Source organism: Oncorhynchus mykiss, chromosome 19 (assembly GCF_057628025.1).
Source record: "Oncorhynchus mykiss isolate SJ-2025 chromosome 19, ASM5762802v1, whole genome shotgun sequence".
NCBI lineage: Eukaryota > Metazoa > Chordata > Actinopteri > Salmoniformes > Salmonidae > Oncorhynchus > Oncorhynchus mykiss.
The window spans coordinates 54,951,744-54,974,804 of record NC_143040.1 but is presented as its reverse complement, the minus strand read 5'-3'; the positions used below and the strand labels follow the sequence as shown (position 1 = coordinate 54,974,804).

Genomic DNA, 23,061 nt, shown 5'->3' with positions numbered 1-23,061 from the left:
ATGATGCTTCCACCCCCATGCTTCACGGTTGGGATGGTGTTCTTCGGCTTGCAAGCATCCCCCTTTTCCTCCAAACATAACAATGGTCATTATGGCCAAACAGTTATATTTTTGTTTCATCAGACCAGAGGACATTTCTCCAAAAAGTACGATCTTGGTCCCCATGTGCAGTTACAAACCGTAGTCTGGCTTTTTTAATGGCAGTTTTGGAGCAGTGGCTTCTTCCTTGCTGAGCGGCCTTTCAAGTTATGTCGATATAGGACTCGTTTTACTGTGGATATAGATACTTTTGTACCTGTTTCCTCCAGCATCTTCACAAGGTCCTTTGCTGTTGTTCTGGGATTGATTTTCACTATTCGCTCCAAAGTACGTTCATCTCTAGGAGACAGAATGTGTCTCCTTTCTGAGCAACATGACAGCTGCGTGGTCCCATGGTGTTTATACTTGTGTACTATTGTTTGTACAGATGAACGTGGTACCTCCAGGCATTTGGAAATAACTCCCAAGGATGAACCAGAATTGTGGAGGTCTACAATTTTTTTTCTGAGGTCTTTTGATTTTCCCCATGATGTCAAGCAAAGAGGCACTGAGTTTGAAGGTAGGCTTTGAAGTACATCCACAGGTACACCTCCAATTGACTCAAATTATATCAATTAGCCTATCAGAAGCTTCTAAAGCCATGACATCATTTTCTGGAATTTTCCAAGCAACTTCTGAACCACTGGAATTGTGATAAGGTGAATTATAAGTGAAATAATATGTCTGTGAACAATTGAAAAATTACTTGTTGCCAAAACTATAGTTTGTTACCAAGAAATTTGTGGTGGTTGAAAAACGAGTTTTAATGACTCCAACCTAAGTGTATGTAAAAATCCGACTTCAACTGTATGTAAGAATTCTTTACATTTCCTACTCACATTAATTCACACTAATAACCTTAATACACCATTGTGCTTACCCAGACCATAATGTGCTGGCTTGGATATGTTCTTCTCACATTGTTATACCATCACATTTACAGCAGCATAACAAGGTCATTTTAGTCTGCTCCTCTGACCTCAAGCCCCAATAGTCCGTCATGACATTTCTCCACTCCACATTTTATTCTTTAAGGAGGCATGGCATGATAAAGAATACATACAAAAAAATAACGACAGCCACTTGCTCACATTGCACAAGTACAGGAAATGCGGAAGAGGTTTGGGAGGCAAGGGGGAAAAAATGATCCCAGATGACACCAAAAGTGAAGACCCGATCAAAATAGTTAAAGTAACTGCATATAAATAATGGCCCATATTCAGTGTGTCAAAGTCGAACCGCTGAACCCGAATCAGTTTTTAAGATAAAAAAATAAGATTGTATGGACAGGTGGGGGGGGGGACCTGATCCTAGATCAGCACTCTGAGATGATTTGTGAATACTGGACAATTTGCATTTTTCTATGTGAATAAAATTAATTTGTGACTTTACAAGTTTGCCACTCAATATTATTATTCATAATATAATACATGGGACATAAAAGATTCCTACAGGAACCTTAACACCCTAAACGGTTCTTTGAGGATCTTTTATAAAAGGTTCCTCAGGGAAAAGGTTCCTGGCTGGAAGCACCTTTAGGGGTTATGTTGGTGTTGCAATCTGAGTAACCCCTTAAAATGCCTCCAGGAACCTTTCATTTTTAAAGTGTAGAATTGCAGTGCACTGTATGGAGGATTTTCTAATTAGATTAATTTGGAGTAAAGTGCTTGGAAAGTGCTAAGATATGATACTAGTGTTATTTACTATTTATGTTCAATAAAAATATCTGATAATAAAGATACAATTCTTACTTGCTCCGTCGCCATATTCATAACATCTGTAATAAACACTCTCGTTGCAGCTGATAGGGGGTGAGGAGGGGATTCCAACCCCAATCCACGGTTGCAGATTGTGTGTGTCCGTGTAGTCACGCCCATAGGTGGAGTCTTCCACAATTTTGAGGCACGGTTGAAATACTCACACTTGTAGCCCTAGCCTTCTTTAATTTGTGCTCAGCAGCAGTGAGGTTAGTAGACCAGAGTGGGGAAACTTTTGTTGCTTCCCAAACGTAAAAGGGATCAACACGGATTTCAAAATCTGGCAAGATCTACCTATCTCTGGCTGGATTTAAAACCGTAAATCGTCTCGGTTTTTCTTTTAGATTTTCTTTTTGTTTAGGAAGCATAAAAGATGGGAGCTCAGTTTTCCAAGGGTGGAGTAGCTGTTGATGGAAAAGCCGTCGACGACCCAGCTGTCGCTAAAACTAATGGACAGGTAAGAGAAACAGTTGTATGCGTCCACATTGGCACCCAATGCCCACCTCCAGCGTGAGTTGGATGGGCAACGTGATACCAGGCTAGCGATACCTCACGGCTAACAGTTACATTACATTTGACTAATTAGCAAAAGCTTATTATGATAAAAATGACTATTCGCTGTCGAACAACCTGTTTTGATTGCAGTGATTACATTTTGTAATTAAATTGTTTAGCTAATGCTGTGCTTGGTAGAGTGGCTAATTGATGGTGCCATGCGCTACAACCACCACCTTTTTTGTTAAATTTGTCTCTAGTTTTTAGTCTATCTAATCAAGTACAGTGGCTAATTGTCCGTATTATAACACCAGGACTAAGTTACATAGTTATCATCTGAATGGAAAGCGGATTTATTTTAACTAGCTTTCTCTCATGAGTTGGTGCTGGATGCCGTCAGCGGTCGCCCTCTCGGATGGGCGACAAAGGATGCAAATGAGGACGGCTCGTTGCAAACAAAGCGCACGGGCAGGGCAGCAAAGCGTTCTGTTGAAAAAAGCAAGCAAGCAGACTTGTGCAATTTTCGATGTAATTTGTAGCGCTGGAAACATTAAATGATCTACTCAAACCGTGTTTTATTGTACATGCCCGTATGCACGTTACCTGGACAATAAATCGCTATGTTAACTTCAGCTGACGGTTTTAGAATGGGTGCAATTGCCAGTCAACCATCTCATTGAGGCGGCTCGTCTACCAGTTGGTGCATTCTTTAGCTAACGTTAGCAGAGATGGTTAATTTCCTCCTTTATCCTTGGCCAAAAGGCTAGAACATGTCATCATCATTTCAATTTAATATTACAAATTGAGAGAAGTTAGTTTGGATTATTCGAAAGGCTAGAATAGAACGATATTGACATTTTGCAATGAACTGCAAATGTAGCAATCTCCTAGATTCCATGGGGATTCCTTTGTTCCAAAATTCATTTTGCTGTTCGACTGGTTGTGGTGGAGTACGACTGCCCCCACGTGGTCGATGCGAGTAATGCAAACCTGCTGTGCATATGAAGCTTTTTGCTATGCATTTGACCGAGTCAAGTAATCGTCCACAATGACAAACCTCTGATACGTCGGTTGGACATATCACACTGCCTTATCACAGAATTAAAATAGTCTTGATTTTTATCTCCTGAGCCACTTTCTTGATCAACAGTGACTTGTAGATTGAGTCAATTTGGTATGGGCTGCTTATAATGGTTAACTTAATTTTCTCCCCATACCAGTTTATTTAGAAAATTCTCATTATTGTTCTCCACATCTGTAAATTGTTCTATCACTGTTGTCCACAGGAGAATGGCCATGTTAAAACCAATGGAGATGTCTCTGCCAAGCCCGATGGGGACACAGCTCCCGTAGACGGGAATGGCACAGCCGAGCCAGCCAAAGAGGGCGAGACAGACTCCATCGAGGCTGCCCCTGCTGCCGAAGGAGAGGTGGCCAAGGTCGACGGAGAGGCCGCCAAGGATGCCAAGAAGAAGAAGAAGTTCTCCCTGAAGAACTCCTTCAAGTTCAAGGGCATCTCGCTCAAGAAGACCAAGAAGAGCAGCGAGGAGGAGGCCGCCTCCCCCACGGCGGAGGACAAGCCAGAGGAGAATGGCCACGCAGCAAAGGAGACGTCAGCCGCCGAGCCTGTGGCAGAGGCCAAGGAGGCCACCCCGGCCCCAGGGGGTGAGGCTGCAGCAGCAGAGGCCGCTCCCACAGAGGAAGCCCCTCCCACAGAGGAAGCCCCTACCGAGGAGGCCGCAGCCCCCGCAGAGGTCACGACACCCGCAGCATCTGAGACCGAGCCCAAGACAGAGTGACCGTGACTCGTCGCAGCTACTTGAACTGTTTTTCCAAGATTAAAGTATATAAATATATGAGACTCGTGCCACGTTCTTAAACTTATAAACAAAACTACAAACGAAGACAAATGAAGAAGGCTATATCACGTTTGCTGATTCAGCCACCAGTTCACTGCCTTTATCATTTCTCTACTGACGGAATCTCACTGGCCCTCTCACGATAGTGTTGGCTTACAGCGCCCCCTCATGGTACACACTGGGACTGGCGTGTGGGGAAGGTATTGGATTGGATGTAGAATGAATCAGGAATACTGACTTATTTTCCCAATTCATGGAGAAGCATACTTTTAAACGCGTGGCAGTCCTATAACATTTTATTTTTCTTTCTCATCTCTTGGGATTTAAAAATCGACAACGGTTATGGAGCAGGGCATACCACCTCCTTCTCTCGAAATGACTGTTATATGGACACAAACCTTTCAAATCATCATCTAAAAAAAATATATTCTACATTACTATGTTTTACCCCCAAATTAAGTGTTTTGTGCTGTATAGAAAAACAAAATTCAAGGAGGGGGAAAGGAAATGTCTTCGTTCGTGCATTCTGGTTATTTTCTGGCTAAAACACATTTGAGCTTCTGAGTCTTGCGGTGTTCACATTTCAGAGTTTATGATGCAGATGTTGGGGTCGTGTACAAAAATGTGAGCTTTTTATCTGCAATTTGTCTCTGTAAATATGTTTTGGCCAATATTTTTGGTTCTCTTTATTTTGCTATCGTTTAAAGATGCTAATTGTTTTATTGTAACTTTTAACAAGGGTAAATAAATGTTTGATCCCCTATGTGTTTTGCCTCTGTCATCCTATGCCACGTGGCTGTGGGAGACCGGTTAGTCTTGGGATAGGATTATCAGTGGACTGTTTTTTTACACGCACAGATCTTAAATGGCTGAATGCACCACATTCGTTTCCTCTGTGACCTTTCGACCAGTACATCTTCACCTTTACAGAACTCCAGGAGGATGCTTGAGGTAAACAACTGACAAATCAATGACTGACAAGGTACTGTGCTTATGAGCTGAGCCACAGCATGTCAGTATATCACATCACACTTGGCTATGATCGTTCTCTTCTCACAATTTTTTGACTTAAACACTCAACTAGAGCAGACTACACTTTCAATCATTACAGCGGTATGACTTTACAGCTTTATAACAAAAGCTGTATGTGAGGGAAAGCTTGGCAATTTTTTTTGTTGTTGATGTTTCACTAATTGGCACCAATCAATTTCATATTTGACATTTATTTTCAAGTATGTGTCACAGCACATAACAAGGACTGAGCCTAGACCTCCAAACTGCAACAGTGGTAACCGGTGAGGTAGAAGCCTATGTTGAAGATTGGTGTTTTTTCTATATGAAGTAGCCTTGGTTGGAAATTAGGAGAGAATCTCAATTGGTTTTGCTCGTCTATTGTTTTTAAGGTCAAAGGTTATAGAGGCAGCGAGGAGAAGAAACATACGCGTCTGTGAAATTACTCCAGTCAGCGTCAGACAAATTGCGTTTGCAGGGGTGGAATCACGAAATGTGACAATAAAATGTGGCTTAGTTGTGCAATACATTTTCTAGATAAAAGGTGAAGTAGCATATTTTTACATTTGAGCATGCTTTTCCCTTTTGATAAAACACCTGATTCAAGAGGTGTGGTGGATTTTAAAACATGAGGATACTCTTGTGCCTCCTGCCAAAGTAGGTAAGTGAGGGGAACAGACTCCTTTGTTCGCCTACTAACAAATTACCTCCTTGACCACTTGTTTTCTGGGTCATGGAGGAAAGGTGGACAGTGTCCAATTCAATTGAGAATCTCCCTAGGTTGTGTGGAAGACTGGGTGATCTGGGGTGTATTCATTATTGCACACCAACGAAAACAAGGCGTTCTATAGTACAAATTCAGGTAGGTCCCTCAGTGAATGGAATGCTATAACAATATGACAGAAGCTCCAACTTGCCCTCTCATAGGTGTGTCATATTTACCATTCTGCTTAGAAGTATCCAAGTATAATCTTCAATAAGAGGGACAGCACACGCATGAATAAAGAAACAGCATTTATATTTTGTGGAAGAAATCTGCACAAAAACCCAATGATACCATGTCCTACATATTTGTTACAGGTGGTGACACTATAAACTACCAGTGGATTAAAGGACTGAAGGTCTTTCAGAGACACAGTTCTACCACAAGGTGCAAGTTTTAAGAAAGACAACAGTACGTGTAAACCCGATATATCTCAGCGATGATATGGCAGAAAATGAGAGTGATAACCCTACTGGGACTGGAATCTGGGTCCCTGCATCTGACAGTCTTAAGACCTTAGCAATTACACTCAAAAGAGGTCCAAACCTAGAAGGGGTTGCACTACTAGATGCTACATATTAAAATATACGGTGCATTCGGAAAGGATTTTGTTACGTTGTAGCCTTATTCTAAACTTGATCCCCCCCCCCCCCCCCCATCAATTTACACATAATGAAAAAGCAAAAACAGGTTTTAGAAATGTTAGCAAATGTATTAAAAACAAAGAACTGAAATATCCCATTTAGATAAGTATTCAGACCCTTTACTCAGTACTTTGTTGAAGCACCTTTGGCAGTGATTACAGCCTCAAGTCTTCTTGGGTATGATGCTACATGCTTGGCACACCAGTATTTGGGGAGTTTTTCCTTTTCTTCTCTGCAGATCCTCTCAAGCTCTGTCAGGTTGGATGGGAGTGTCGCTGCACAGCTTTTTTTGGTCTCCAGAAATGTTTGATCGGGTTCAAGTCCGTGCTCTGGCTGGGCCAATCAAGGACATTCAGAGACTTGTCCCGAAGTCACTCCTGCGTTGTCTTGGCTCTGTGCTTAGGGTCGGTGTCCTGCTGGAAAATGAACCTTCACCCCACTCTGAAGCCCTGAGCGCTCTGGAGCAGGTTTTCATCAAGGATTTCTCTGTACTTTGCTCTGTTTTGCTTTCCCTCAATCCTGACTAGTCTCCCAGTCCCTGAAAAACCTCCCCACAGAATGATTCTGCCACCACTACGCTTCACTGTAGGGATGGTGCCAGGTTTCCTCCAGATGTGACGCTTGGCATTCAGGCCAAAGAGTTCAATCTTGGTTTCATCAGACCAGAGAATCTTGTTTCTCATGGTCAGAGTCCTTTAGGTGCCTTTTGGCAAACTCCAAGCGGGCTGTCATGTGCTTTTTCCTGAGGAGTGGCTGCTGTCTTGCCACTCTACCATAAAGGCCGGATTGGTGGAGTGCTGCAGGGATGGTTGTCCTTCTGGAAGTTTCTCCCCAGAGGAACTCTGGAGCTCTGTCAGAGTGACCATTGGGTTCTTTGTCTCCTCCCTGACCAAGGCCCTTCTACCCCGATTGCTCAGTTGGCCGGGCAGCCAGCTCTAGGAAGAGTCTTGGTGGTTCCAAACTTCTTCAATTTAAGAATGATGGAGGCCACTGTGTTTTTGGGGACCTTTAATGCTGCAGAAATGTTTTGGTACCTTTCCCCAGATCTGTGCCTCGACACAATCCTGTTTCGGCGCTCTACGGACAATTCTGTCGACCTCATGGCTTGGTTTTTGCTCTGACATGCACTGTCAACTGTGGGACCTTATATAGACAGGTGTGTGCCTTTCCAAATAATTTCCAATCAATTGAATTTACCACAGGTGGACTCCATTCAAGTTGTATAAAATCTTAAGGATGATCAATGGAAACAGGATGCACCTGAGCTCAATTTTGAGTTTCAAAGCAAAGGGTCTGAATACTTATGTAAATAAGGTATTTCTGTTTTTATTTTTAATACCATTTTCAAACATTTCTAAAAACCTGTTTTCGCTATGTTATTATGGGGTATTGTGTGTAGATTGAAGGAAAAAATAATTGTATACATTTTAGAATAAGGCTGTAATGTAACAAAATGAGGAAAAAGCGGTGTGAATACTTTCTGAATGCACTGTATACAATGAGCTACAAAAGCATTGGGACAGTGACACAATTCTTTGTTGTTTTGGCTCTGTACTCCAGCACTTCGGATTTGAAATTATACAATGACTGATGTTGAAGGTATTTTCCTCCATATCGGGTGAACCTCTTACCAATTAAATCACTTTTTTGTACATAGTGCTACCTTGATTACGGATAGTCCTGAATGAATCATGAATAATGAGGAGTGAGAAAGTTATACGCACAAATATCATACCCCCAAGACATACTAACCTCTCACCATTACAATAACAGGGGTGGTTAGCATTTTTGGGGGGAGGGGGGGGGGTGATATTTGTGCGTCTGTAACTTACCCCCTAATCGTTATTCACAATTCATTCAGGACTATCCGTAATCATGGTAGCATCCACATATATGCAGAAGTATTCAAATTCTACTCTTATTTACAATAAAAGTGACTCAAATGATAAAATACATGATTTACCATTCATTTCTAAAGGGCCGAAAATGATCTGAAACATAAAATAATGTGAAGCACAACAAAACAAACAGCAAATGCATCCAACAAGTTTGTAGAGTCCCAAGATTGATGTAATCATTGCATGCTAGGAATATGGGACCAAATACTATCTCAAATGAGTGCAGGAAATGCAGAAAATTAGGTTGAAGTTGAATTGAACAGTATATAACAATCAGGATAGAGAAAGACCCATTGAAATCATTTAGAATATGTGTTGCCACCCTAGTGTCACGCCCTGGTCTTAGTTATCTGTGTTTTCTTTATTATTTTGGTTAGGCCAGGGTGTGACATGGGTGATTTATTGTGTTTCAGCCAGTCCACACGGGACTGTTTTCGGGTTTTCACGTTTATTGTTTTGTATTTCTCTCCTTCCCAGGAGGAAAGCCGTTAAAGAACCACCCACCAAAACAGGACCAAGCGGCGTGGTAACGGGCAGCAGCAACAGCGGCCGAAGAATCAAGACTCTTGGACATGGGAGGAAATCCTCGACGGGAGAGGACCCTGGGCACAGCCAGGGGAGTATCGCCGCCCCAAAGAAGAGCTGGAGGCAGCGAAGGCGGAGAGGCGCTGGTATGAGGAGGCAGCACGGCGGCGTGGATGGAAGCCCGAGAGTCAGCCCCAAAAATGTCTTGGGGGGTTGCACACGGGGATTATGGCGAAGCCAGGCAGGAGACCTACGCCAACTTCCTGTGCTTAGAGAGACCGGGCAGGCACCATGTTATGCTGTGAAGCGCACGGTGTCCCCGGTGCGGGTGCATAGCCCGGTGCGGTACATACCAGCTCCTCATATCGGCCGGGCTAGAGTGGGCATCGAGCCAGGTGTCATGAAGCCGGCTCTACGCATCTGGTCTCCAGTGCGTCTCCTTGGGCCGGCGTACATGGCACCAGCCTTACGCATGGTGTCTCCGGTTCGCCTGCACAGCCCAGTGCGGGCTATTCCACCTCGCCGCACTGGCAGGGCGACCGGGAGCATTCAAGCAGGTAAGGTTGGGCAGGCTCGGTGTTCAAGAGCTCCAGTGCGCCTGCACGGTCCGGTCTATCCAGTACCACCTCGCCCATAGGTGCGTGTCCTCGGGTTTTCACGTTTATTGTTTTGTATTTCTGTTCATGTATAGTTTCTCTGATTTAAAGAACCATGAACTTTAACCACGCTGCATATTGGTCCTCCGATCCTTCTCGCCTCTCTTCTTCGGAAGAAGAGGAGGAAATCCGTTACACCTAGGGTCAAGCACTACTAATAAAGCAAATGTAGAATTTTTATTAATGAAAAACAAAATACCGTAATACTGTCAAAAATTTGACATATACCATGATATGATATTTTGGCCATATCGCCTTGCCAGATATAATGTAAATATTGTCTGGTGTCTTTGTCTCTACATACAGTATGTGTCAGCTAGGGATGGAAATTAGTTTAGTCTTCGCAACAGGATGTTTTCCAATTGAGTTGATTAGGCTGATGTCTTCAAATCTGCACCTCACTGGTCTGTTGTACATTGCAGTGGTGTAAAGTACTTAAGTAAAAAATACTTTAAATACTACTTAAGAAGTTTTTTGGAGTATCTGTAATTTACTATTTATATTTTTGCGAACTTGTACTTTTACTTCACTAAATTCCTTGTTACGGATACAGGTATCCTGGGGGTATTAGTAGGCGGCTTTCTTCAAATCTGTACCTCATTGGTCTGTTGTGCAGTGGTGTAAAGTACTTAAGTAAAAAATGCTTTGAATACTACTTAAGAAGTTTTTAGGGGTATCTTTACTTTACTATTTGCCAACTTGTACTTATACTTCACTACATTCCTAAAGAAAACAATTTACTTTTTACTCCTTACATATTCCTTGACACCAAAAGTGCTCATTACATTTTGACAGGAAAATGGTCCAATTCACACACTTATCAAGAGAACCTCCCTGGTACTCCCTACTGCCTCTGATCTGGCGGGCTCACTAAACACAAATGCTTAGTCAGTAAATTATGTCTGAGTGTTGGAGTGTGCCTCTGGCTATCAGTCATAAAAAACTAAAAAATAAATTGTGCCGTCTGGTTTGCTTAATATAAGGAATTTGAAATGGTTTGTACTTTTACCTTTGATACTTAAGTAACATTTTAGCAATTCCATTTACTTTTGATACTTAATTATATTTAAAACCAAATACTTTTAGACTTTTAATCAAGTAGTATTTTACTTGTTGACTTTCACTTGAGTCATTTTCTATTAAGGTATCTTTACTTTTGCTCAAGTATGACAATTTAGGACTTTTTCCTCCACTGGTACAGTGTCTTTTTGCATTGGTTTGTCCTTCTTCTTTAAGTTTTAATGGCAGACCGAACCAATTGCTGTATTGCAGTCCCCTACTGTACAATTCATTGTACTTTGTGATGCAGTAATACAAAATTAGGGAAAAGGAAATTTACCCTGCCAACTATTATCCCTCACTAAAAAACTCACCACCCCATTCCACCATTTAACCCTATCTTATCCTACCCCAGACCAGCTGTCTGGGAGGACAGAACACTACCACTCAACACCCCCTGGTATTTGTGTGTCTGTAACTTTCTCACTAATCATTACTCACAATTCATTCAGGACCATCTGTAATCATTGTAGCATCCACATTCATACAGAAGTGTTTGGAAACATATTCTATTCTTATTTACAATAAAAGTGACTCAAAAATGACACAATACATGATTTACCATTCATTTCTATAGGGCACAAAATAATGTGAAACACAACCAAATTCAAACAGCAAATACATCCAACAAGTTTGTAGAGTCACAAGATTGATGTAATCATTGCGATCTAGGAATATGACACAAAATACTAAACGTTTGACTACTTTATTACACATATCAGGGAATTTTTCCCAATACTTTTGGTCCCCTAAAATAGGACGATGTACAAAAGTACTGTAATTTCTAAACGGTTCACCTGATATTTATGAAAATACATTCAAATTAAAGCTGACAGTCTGCACTTTAACCTCATAGTCATTGAATCAAGTGCTGGAGTACAGCAACAAAACATGTGTCACTGTCCCAATACTTCTGTAGCTAACTGTATATTTTCAAAGACTCACTCAAATGGGTTCCTGTCAATGTTTTACTTTCTGGTCAATGTGTTCCTTTATTCTGCAAAATCCCATGGCCTGGTTACAGTCAGTTTACCAAAACAAACATTTGTTACAGTGCTCTCATTTGACAGTGATGCTTTGTATTGTAATGCCCTTACTGAAGAGAAGATAGCTTTTGTTTTACAGTAATAAAGGTTAAAGAAACCACAGTGCCACCTGCAGAGTAACTGTTCACTCATAGTTGTAGTTGCAGTATTGTCAAATGCAAGCCTTTGGCGCCACCTAGTGTCAAGGGATGGGCCAAAACAATCTAAATACTGTCATGTCACTTACAGTATTTACTGTAAAGCCACATAGAAGAATATTACTTAAAGTGTCATATAAGCTTAGTACAACTGTCTTATGTCAAAAATTACGTTTGTTTTACTCCACTGTTTGTAAACAATGTCTTCGTGGACAAACATTACTTCAAAACTATAATTTTAATATCACGGCAGTCATTGCATTGCAACGCACTATAGCTGCGTTTTGCATCTGTAGTTCCATCTATGAATTTTAAAGTGGTTACATTTCTCGAACCCCATCCCTCAGTTTTATAAAAAGCCAAGCGGCGGGGATTCCGTTCGGCTGGAAAACGAATAAAGGATTGTGCCTTTCTTTACTACCTTTGAACATAACCAAAAGCCTATTCGCCTACACTATTGGCTCGATTGTCCTGTTTCATGTTCCTTTCACGTGATGGCCGAGCTATCTTAGATCCTTATCTAATATCCTTCTCACAGGAACAAGAAACGGTTGACTTTCGTTTCTGTTTGTGGGCTTGACGACAATCGACACGGAACTCGTTCCGGCCAGTTGTGACAACCAGCACCCTGTCAATCAAGTTTCCAATGCGGAATGCTTGTAATGTCCAATATGCTCACCGAGATGGATACAGACACACCCTAAATTGGCGCACGTAAGTTTCGTTTCCCCCTCAAATCTAGGCACTGCGTTATTTAACCCGGACCCAGTCTTTTCTCCTGCAGTCACTGATACAGTCACTGAGGAACCATGGAACTTCGTGAGTAACCTAAACCCCTGATGTATCTGGCTAAATCTAAATTGTGTGAAGTAGGCTAGGCTACAGTAACCAATGCATAAATGTGGCATACAATTTTCATGTAATTATATTTGCTCATTGTACATCCTTGATTTTTTTTTAAACAGTTACTGTTATTGCGGTCACAGCAGGAGCAGGTGAGCCATTTGTCATGCTATTTAAAAATTGACTGACATAATTAAAACGGTAATATATATAATCAGATTACCCTGTGTCAGTTTCATTTCAAACTAAAAACTGATAAGACAATATGAAATTCCATGGAAATACCAATATTGTGGATAGCCTAGTTTAATTAAGTAGGCTAAGCTACCAGCAAAATGCCAATTCAACTCATGGTTAATGTTACAAGTGCACAATAAAAAGCATAGCTAACTACACATGTTAAATCATTTGCCGTTTTCACAGCTAATTTTGAGAGATTCCATTTTTTGTTAACATTTTACCCAATAACTTCAATTTGCTACTTGGCCAACTGTAGTAGGCTACAATTGAAATGTTTATTTGAACTTTTAAGGGGTAGCGGTGGTCATGGCTCCAGTTGCCCTAGGCGCTGTAGGGTTTACCGCCGCTGGCATCGCCGCAAACTCTGCAGCAGCCGGCATGATGGCATCTGCAGCCACTGCAAGTGGCGGTGGTGTGTTGGCTGGAAGCATCGTTGCCGTTCTGCAGTCGGCAGGTAATTACAGTCACATTTTCATGTGTTTAAATATCATATTTAAAAATCAGTTTACATAATTGTGTTGTGTTCAATACATTGGCAACTTTACAGAGAACCATATTGTCAATTAATTGCTATTAGTCACAGAATCAATAGGAATATGATCTTGTGATAATCCCCAACTATACCTTGATCATCTCTCTTTAAGATTGATTTCTTCCACCTTGATTTTGCATATTAGAACATTGAAGACCTCTTATTTTCAGACAAGACAAGGCTATGATACCCTGATGCCTGAGGTACATTCTGTTGTGAATGCCACAGTGACCAAAGTATGTTGTGTTGTTTCCCTCTAGGTGCAGCAGGATTAGCTGGGTCTACAACTGCAGTGGTGGCTGGTGTTGGAGGAGCAGTGGGATGGCTCACCGCTACAGCAGCTGCACTCATCTGATGATCCAAATATTGATGATTGATAGCTGTCTTGGGACAGCTCTCGTCTAAGACAATTTTAATCACAAAGATCACCTCTTTAAATATATATATATTTTATCCTTTATTTAGGGATACATATAAACACTTGATAAGACGGTGAAGGAATGCTTAGTGTTAAAAAATATATATTATTGAAGTTCATATCCTCTATTGTGTGCAATGAAGGCAAATTATGACTGACTTGTTCTGTTTGGACATCTTGGTCAGCTGCACTTTCAAGCCCAGGGCTTTTTTATACCGTACTTTTTCATATTTCAGTTTAATACCTTCTTTATCTCAATCAAAGGTCAAGTGTTGCCAGATATAATGTAAACATTAGTCTGGTGTCTTTGTCTCTACATACAGTATGTGTCAGCTAGGGATGGAAATTAGTTTAGTCTTCGCAACAGGATGTTTTCCAATTGAGTTGATTAGGCGGCTTTCTTCAAATCTGCACCTCACTGGTCTGTTGTACAGTGCAGTGGTGTAAAGTACTTAAGTAAAAATACTTTAAATACTACTTAAGAAGTTTTTTGGAGTATCTGTAATTTACTATTTATATTTTTGCAAACTTGTACTTTTACTTCACTACATTCCTTGTTACGGATACAGGTATCCTGGGGGTATTAGTAGGCGGCTTTCTTCAAATCTGTACCTCACTGGTCTGTTGTACATTGCAGTGGTGTAAAGTACTTGAGTAAACATACTTTGAATACTACTTAAGAAGTTTTTTGGGGTATCTGTACTTTACTTTACTATTTGCCAACTTGTACTTTTACTTCACTACATTCCTAAAGAAAATAATTTACTTTTTACTCCTTACATTTTCCCTGATACCAAAAGTACTCGTTACATTTTGACAGGAAAATGGCCCAATTCACACACTTATCAAGAGAACCTCCCTGGTACTCCCTACTGCCTCTGATCTGGCGGGCTCACTAAACACAAATGCTTAATTTAATATAAGGAATTTGAAATGGTTTTTACTTTTACTTTTGATACTTAAGTAACATTTTAGCAATTCCATTTACTTTTGATACTTAATTATATTTAAAACCAAATACTTTTAGACTTTTAATCAAGTAGTATTTTACTTGTTGACTTTCACTTGAGTCATTTTCTATTAAGGTATCTTTACTTTTGCTCAAGTATGACAATTGAGTACTTTTCCACCAACGGTACAGTGTCTATGGTTGCATTGGTATATCCTCCTTTAAGTTTTAATGGCAGACTACACCAATTGCCGTCACATTCTGTACAATCCATTATACTTTGTGATACAGTAATACAAAATTGGGGAAAAGGAAATTTACCCTGCCAACTATTAGCCCTCACAAAAAAAAACAACACCCCTTTCCACCATTTAACCCTATCTAATCCTACTCCAGGCCAACTGTCAGGGGGACAGAACACTTACACTCAACACCCCCTGCTATTCTTCTGCAGTAAAACCTCGCAATCCCAAGTACTTCTCTGCAGATTCCACCACAAACAATATTTTCTGTGACTTACGTTCCATTTCTGCAGTACAGTTTATGACCATGGCTATGAATACTAAGAAACTCACCTTACTGAAGCAAATATTATTCTCATCACTCACTATTGGTCTCTGCCTACTCACAGGAATCTTCTCAGGATCCCTCATCCTGTACCCATCTTCCTCTACCACTCTCTTAACTGCTTCAGTATGACACTTTCTGTACTACTCTGACCCTGCTAACCTCCACCTGCCTTTCTCTCACCAGACACCTCAGATCTCCAGCCCCATGGGCACCCCCATAGATAACGCAACTTTCTCCACCGATACTACACATTCCTGCATCTCATGCCCTCCTGCACACTTCTCATATCTAGCAATCTCCCTCCTACACACTGCTGCAACATGACCATAAACTTCACACCTAATACACTGTAGTATTTTTGGAACAAAAGCTCTCACGTGATAACTGATACATCTTAACTTGACCTTGTCGGACAAAGACTGCATCAAAACTCAGCAGGACAGACAATGTCTTCTCCTTTTCACCGTCCTACCTACCTGGCCGGCTGGACCTACCTACCTGTACATAGGGTAGCAGTCTTTTAAGGTGCAGGGTAGAGTACCGGGTGGTAGCCGGCAAGTAACTGACTAAGTTCAGGGCAGGGTACTGGGCGGAAGCCAGCTAGTGGTGACTATTTAAAGCAGTTTATATTTTTTTAAGCAGTTTTTCAGTCTGTCGGTCCCAGCTTTGATGCACCTGTACTGTTGATGCATTTTAGATGGTAGTGGAATGAACCACTATTTCGTCCCTTCGCTATATCGGCATTGAACACGTCACCCTCCCTATGAGAGGGGGTGACCTTGACAATTTATTGTTAAAAACGAGAGGCCGCCTGGATTTTTTATTTAAAGACCCTTTCTCCCTTCGGTCTCAACGTAGACATTGCTCTGAAGCCATTCTTGGGATTATTGTGATTTTGCTATTCATTGTAAATGTTTGTTGGCCTATGTAGCCAAATTGTATCTATGAATGTATGCTATCCATTCATGCTTTTTTATATGTTCTATTTATGTCTGTAAATCAACCAATGAAATCAAGCTTGGTTCAAATCAAGCCACCATGATTACAGACACCTGTGTGTCTCCTTTCAAAGGTTATAAATTAGTGGCCTGCAGTGTTTGTCATTATACCCTGATGAATACAGCTTGTCTGTCAAAACATTGGTTATAAAATGATTGCATCTGTGAGGCTCTCCTTTTCAAGTGTTCTACTCCGTTAGCCATCAACTTGCGTAAACAGGTGTTGTTTATTTTGCCTCCAGTAGGGTGAACAGACCATAGTTTGGGTGGCTGAGGTCCTTGATGATCTTCTTGGCCTTCCCGATGATTTGGGCTGACCACACCACCCTCTGGATAACCCTGCGCTAGTGGACGGTGTAATTGACGTACCAGGCTGTGATACAGCCCGACATGATGCTCTCAATGGTGCATCTGTAGAAGTTTGTGAGGGTCTTAGTGGCCAAGCCAAATTTCTTCAGCCTCCTGAGGCTGCCAGGCAGTGTGCAATAGGGCTCTTGGGCACAGGCACTATGGTGGTCAGCTTAAAACATGTTGGTATTACAGACTCGGACAGGGAGAGGTTGAAAATGTCAGTGAAGACACTTGCTAGTTGGTCAGCGCATGCTCGCAGTACACGTCCTGGTAATCCGTCTGGCCCTGCGGCCTTGTGAATGTTGACCGGTCTTCCGGTACAGCTGGTGCTCTCATGCATGTTTCAGTGTTATTTGCCTCGAAACGAGCATAGAAGTAGTTTAGCTCGTCCGGTAGGCTCGTGTCACTGGGCAGCTCTCGGCTTCCCTTTGTAGTCTGTAATGGTTTGCAGGCCCTGCCACATCCGACGAGCGTCAGAGCCGGTGTAGTATGACTCGATCTTAGTACTGTATTGAGGCTTTGCCTGTTTGATGGTTCGCCGGAAGGCATAGCGGTATTTCTTATAAGCTTCCGTGTTTGACTCCCGCTCCTTGAAAGCGGCAGCTCTAGCCTTTAGCTCAGTGCGGATGCTGCCTGTAATCCATGGCTTCTGGTTGGAGTATGTACGTCATTGATGCACTTATTGATGAATAGATGTGGTGTAGATGTGGTATACAGATGTGGTGTACTCCTCAATGCCATTGGAGGAATCCCGGAACATATTCCAGTGTGTGCTAGCAAAACTGTCCTGTAGCTTAGCATCTGCTTCATTTGACCACTTTTTTAATGATCTAGTCACTGGTGCTTCCTGCTTTAATTTTATATCCTCTTTTTTAACAATAGCCTGTATAGGAATCAAAACCTCTCCGGTGCTGCAACATGCACTCATTCATGCTCTGTTGTGGTTTAAAAAAATATTCTGTTTGTCTCCAGTCATGTAAAATGACATAGAATTGCATGAAATGTGTTTTATAAAAGGCAATTTTTTCTCGGACTGAATATAAGATGATTGATTCATGCAGTCCTTTTATTATAATGGATATATTTTCACCCCCCACTTGTCTGCCGGTAGTCTGCGAACCCACAACCTTCTGGCTACTTTTCCATGTAATGCTTGCAAAACGAAGAACAGTTTCTAAAACTGCACATTTATGGCTCTGGTCTTTTCCTAGGAGTGAGGGTAAATGGTAGGCATGTTCTCTGCTATTCACTTTGTTTTAGTTATTATTTTGGGTATAGGGAAGGGTCACTTCTTTTTTTTCAAGTGTTCAGGGTAGGTCAGGTAAAAAATATATATTATTGAAGGGAGGGCCATCCATTTTCATTTCAGAGAGATCCGATTTTCTACAGGTATCACTCATTATAAATAATGTACAGTCCCTTAGCCAGCTTATCTGGTGGCAATCAAATGTGTTACCTAACTAGTTAGCTATTGCCAAACACATCTGATTAATCTGTTCACTCGTCATGCCAATGACAAGGTTAACTCATCTATCAAGTAGAGATCACATGGGGAAATAAAAACAAGAGACTAAACATTGTCAGATTCTCGGTTAGCCAAACCAATCTAGCTACCTAGCCATTTAATTTGCCCCCCTCTGACTCCAGAAATATATAATAATACAAATGTCCAATTAATTAATGTCCAACTTAACCTCTGATCGCGTTTGGCTAAGAACCCTCTCCTTAGGAGTGAAGACATGCACTTCTATTCAAGAGCCATGGTGGAGATTTATATTTAACCTTTATTAACTATGCAAGTCAGTTAAGAACAAATTCTTATTTACAATGACAGCCTACACCGGCAATGCTGGGCCAATTGTGCACCGCCCTATGGGACTCCCAATCATGGCCGGTTGTGATACAACCTGGAATTGAACCAGGGTGTGTGTAGTGACACCTCTATCACTGAGATGCAGTGCCTTAGAGCGCTGCACCACTTGGGAGCCCAAAGATTCAGGGTTTGATGGACAACTTTGAGAGCCAAAGGACTTTAGTTAGTTTTGATGACAAGCTCATTTGAATACATTTAATTGGTCAATTGGTCGTGAAAGGTTCTTGCAGACTTAAAGGAGAATCAATAGTAAAAATATATAAATCACAACATTTGGAGTGACAAGGTTGTCATCTGACAGCGATGATATAATAATATAAATCTATGTAACTGAATTCATTTTGTAAAATGTAACCGAGTAAAAAGCAAGTTACTTCCTTCAGAAATGACTAGAGTAAGAGCACAAGTACAGCCCACAGAGAGTAACTAGAAAAGTACTAGTTCCTCCCAAAATGTACTTAAAGCTGCAATATGCAACTTTGTGGGCGACCGACCAAATTTACATAGAAATTTAAGTTATAGATCTGTAAATACTCATTGAAAGCAAGTCTAAGAAGTGGTAGATCTGTTCTATGTGTGCTATTTTTTTGCTTCCCGTTCTTAAGTTTTAGTTTTTGCATCATTTACTTTCGGTTTTGTACACCAGCTTCAAACAGCTGAAAGAAAATACAATAATTTTAGTTATGGAAAATATATTTCACAGCGGTTTAGATTGTACAATAATTCTCTACACAATGACTGCTTGTTTTGTACCAAACTGAAATTAGGCAAACTTTTAGAAGAAGTTTAGCAACCACGGAATGTCGGCCCAAGCATTTTTTAAATGTATTTATTATTTATTACATTATTATCCCAGAAAATGTTTTGTGTTATTAGATACAGCCGGCAAGAACTATTGGATATCAGAGCAGCGGTAAATCACCACCACTACCAGCATTACCACCAGGAATGGGACTTGAATTGAACTGATTCCAGAGGCCGACCCAAAACAAAGCAGGCGATGGAAAGGTACTTGGAGTGGTCTTATAGTCCGACTTAGGAGGCACACACACCACCCACCGCTTCCGAATATATTACTCGCTAATGTCCAGTACCTGGATAATAAAGTTGGTGAGCTCAGGGTGAGGGTTTCTTTCCAGAGCAACATCAGTGATTGAAACATACTCTGTTTCACAGAAACATGGCTCTGCTGGGATATATTGTCTGAGTCGGTCCAGTCAGCTGGGTTCTCAGTTCATCGAGCAGACAGGAATAAGTATCTCTCCGGGAAGAAGAAGGGCAGGGGTGTATGCTTCATGATTAATGACTCATAATGTAATTGTGATGACATACAGGAACTCAAGTCCTTTTTGTTCACCTGACCTAGAATACCTCACAATCAAATGCCAAATATCTCCCAAGAGAATTTTCTTCAGTTATAGTCACGGCCGTGTATATCCTCCTTCAAGCAGATACCATGGTGGCCCTCAAAGAACTTCACTGGACTTTATCCCCCTCTCACACTCTCCTAAACCCAGGTTCTGTTATCTCAGGTTGTAAATTCCTGTCGGAGACTCCCCCTGGCCATGCAGAAAGAGAGACCACAGAGTGAATAAAGGAGTTCACGTGGCAGAACTCCTAAATCCCCAAAATGGGAAAACAAAAAACTATATGTCCACTTGTGAGAATGTGGGAAATGTCTGTGGACACTTAAGGGACTGGTATGAAGAGTGTGTTTCATTGGGTGACCTCATGAAGGGCAGGAAACATACATAACTATATATCTGAATGTGTACATCTCAATTATGGTGTTTGCATCTAATTCTTGTATAAAATGAATGAGTAAAGATGAAACTATTTTCGAAATGATGTAATCTGATGTTTAACCTTTAATGTGAGAGAATTGTATTCCCTTTAAAGTTTAACTAAGTCATTGGTCTGCCCCCGTGAGCACAAACATGATCAGGCGTCATAGAGCCTTTTCTACTGTTACGAATAAAAGCTCCTTCTAAGAAAATCTTCTTTAGACTGAGCAAACCCACAGCGTGAGCTGTGATTGCGAATAGTTTACACCACGCATACCTTGGTGTAAGCTGAGGTGGCACAGGTTTGAGTACCAAAACTAGAAATGGTTAATGGTTCAACTCTGAGACTATCGATCCCTACAGAATAAGAGCAAATCTTAGATACTAATTACTAGTCTGCAGCTAGAAATGATGTAAACCTGGGACGAGAATAATCGACACCCGCCGAAACATCTATTCTATGAGAACATTTCTGAATGGTACTCTGAAGTATCCATTCTAACCACAAAAGACTTCAGGGAAACAGAAAGAGAGAGACTCGGATGAACTCTTCAGCAGATGGACCTGATTCCAACAGAAAGATCACAACGACACATGGGCGTAAATGTATATTGATTGCAATTATTCCCGAATGAGTGAGCGTTCATGTGCAAAGGATTCGAATTTCAATTAATATATTTAACAACTGTGTGTTGTGATCCCTTTTGTCTTTCCCGCTTCATTCTCAGTCCACACCCACTTCCATTCGTCCACCAAGCCATCATATCGGCTTAGCCCACTAGGGATTCTTCCCTATCCTTTGTTAGTAACCAATATTGACTGTTGGTTTGTTTATGCACATCTGTGATTATTTAGTTAGTTAGTAAATAAATGATTAAGCCAATTGGTGTATGTATGGATGATTTATATTAAAGGATGGGTTCGTGTGTAGATAACCAACAATTTACGACGTTTGGAATGAGACTGACGTGAGGTAAAGAATAATTAATTAATAGAAGACTAATTGATCAGATAATAAAGTATCTGAAGAGTTGTATTCGGAAAATTAAAACTTTGTAATCTGAAGATTTTCCATGGTGCCCCGACTTCCTAGTTAATCACATTTACATGATTAGTTTAATCGAGAATGTATTTGAGAAAATAACAGTCTTCACTCTTAATGATGCCAAAGACACGACACTACATTTCCTGAGTCCGCATTTATTGAAGCTGGGGATTTTAACAAAGCAAATTTGAGTAGTCAATGAACAGCATTCTCACGTAGGTGTTCCTTTTGTCCAGTTGGGAAAGGACAGCGATTATGTCATCTGTGGCGGCAGTATGTGAATTGGAGTGGGTCCAGGGTCTTTGGGATGATGGTGTTGATGTGAGCCATGACCACCCTTTCAAAACATTTAATGGCTACAAATGAGTGCTACGGGGCGGTAGTCATTTAAACAGATTACACCTTGGCATTCTTGGGCACAGGGACTATAGTGGTTTACTCAAAACATGTAGGTATTACAGACTGGGACAGGTAGAGGTTGAAAATGTCAGTGAAGACACTTGCCAGCTGGTCAGTGCATGCTCCGAGTACGCATCCTGGTAATCCGTCTGTGGCCTTGTGAATGTTAACCTGTTTAAAGGTCTTACATCAGCTATGGAGAGCATGATCATACAGTCATCTGGAACAGCTGCAGGTGCATTGTAAAGGAATTCACAAATTGGTGAAAGGATCTCAGGGACTTTAGGTCACCATTTCCAAATGACCAAGTTGGGCATCTCATTTAGAACGTGAGATTACATAATATAGTGGTCAGATTCATGACCAACTGGTCATACGGTCAGAAAAATGTAATATTCTGGTCGTTAGAAAGACCAACATTTTAAAGGGAATTTATCAGTTTGTGACCAGAATAAGACGTCACAAAAATAAATCATATTGACATCTTTTCAACCAGATTTTGCCCACTGGGTTCCCGCTTACTTAAAAGGGTAGTCCACACAATGCACAAAATGCAGGCCTGTTTGCAGAAATAGTACATTCCACACTTTGGGTTGGTTTACCTAGCCACTGTCAAAGAGCATGCATTTTCTATTAAAAAGACTGGAAGTGAATATGATATTTTACATGTAAATGCCCAAATCAGTGATCTCAAAGAAATGTCAAATCAAGACAATGAACTGATTTATTTATTTAACGAGGCAAGTCAGTTAAAAACAAATTCGTATTTATAATGACAGCCTACCCCAGCCAACGCTGGGCCAATTGTGCTCCGCACTATGGAACTCCCAATCATGGCCAAATGTGATACAGCCTGGATTCGAACCAGGGACTGTAGTGGCACCTTTTGCACTGAGATGCAGTGACCACTGCACCACTTAGGAATGGGCCCCCATCCACATTAGTTGGCCTACCATTATTTTTTAGCTTATAAATCTGCAATCACAAATGTAATTTCATACAGAAATTGAATTGACCAATAACTACAACCTCCTTGACAAATGTAAAATATATTTACTTCAGCAAGGCATTGCAATACTCACTGATCTTTCACATTCACTAATCAACACATCCTCTTTATCGGTCAGAAAT

The 23,061-nt window shown here is 41.0% G+C and overlaps 2 protein-coding genes across 2 annotated transcripts; both read left to right on the top strand.

Annotated features, from left to right (window-relative positions):
- Positions 1-1,875: 1,875 nt before the first annotated feature.
- LOC110498002 (MARCKS-related protein 1-A) lies at positions 1,876-4,952 on the top strand. Its single transcript, XM_021574527.3, has 2 exons — positions 1,876-2,292; positions 3,617-4,952. Exons 1-2 carry the CDS (start codon positions 2,209-2,211, stop codon positions 4,127-4,129), a joined length of 597 nt encoding a protein of 198 aa, XP_021430202.2. The 5' UTR covers positions 1,876-2,208; the 3' UTR covers positions 4,130-4,952.
- A 7,327-nt stretch (positions 4,953-12,279) lies between these two features.
- LOC118941484 (interferon alpha-inducible protein 27-like protein 1) lies at positions 12,280-14,438 on the top strand. The gene is made up of 4 exons (XM_036954932.2): positions 12,280-12,747; positions 12,894-12,923; positions 13,304-13,465; positions 13,804-14,438. The coding sequence occupies exons 1-4, from the start codon at positions 12,738-12,740 to the stop codon at positions 13,896-13,898; spliced, it is 297 nt and encodes a 98-aa protein (XP_036810827.2). The 5' UTR covers positions 12,280-12,737; the 3' UTR covers positions 13,899-14,438.
- Positions 14,439-23,061: the final 8,623 nt, after the last annotated feature.

Excerpts from the sequence above, each read along its gene's own strand:
- LOC110498002 (XM_021574527.3), top strand. The coding sequence starts at position 2,209 with ATGGGAGCTCAGTTTTCCAAGGGTGGAGTAGCTGTTGATGGAAAAGCC. Across the intron at positions 2,293-3,616 it reads TCGCTAAAACTAATGGACAG|GAGAATGGCCATGTTAAAAC; the intron begins GTAAGAGAAACA and ends TGTTGTCCACAG.
- LOC118941484 (XM_036954932.2), top strand. Across the intron at positions 12,924-13,303 it reads TGCGGTCACAGCAGGAGCAG|GGGTAGCGGTGGTCATGGCT; the intron begins GTGAGCCATTTG and ends TGAACTTTTAAG. Across the intron at positions 13,466-13,803 it reads TGCCGTTCTGCAGTCGGCAG|GTGCAGCAGGATTAGCTGGG; the intron begins GTAATTACAGTC and ends GTTTCCCTCTAG.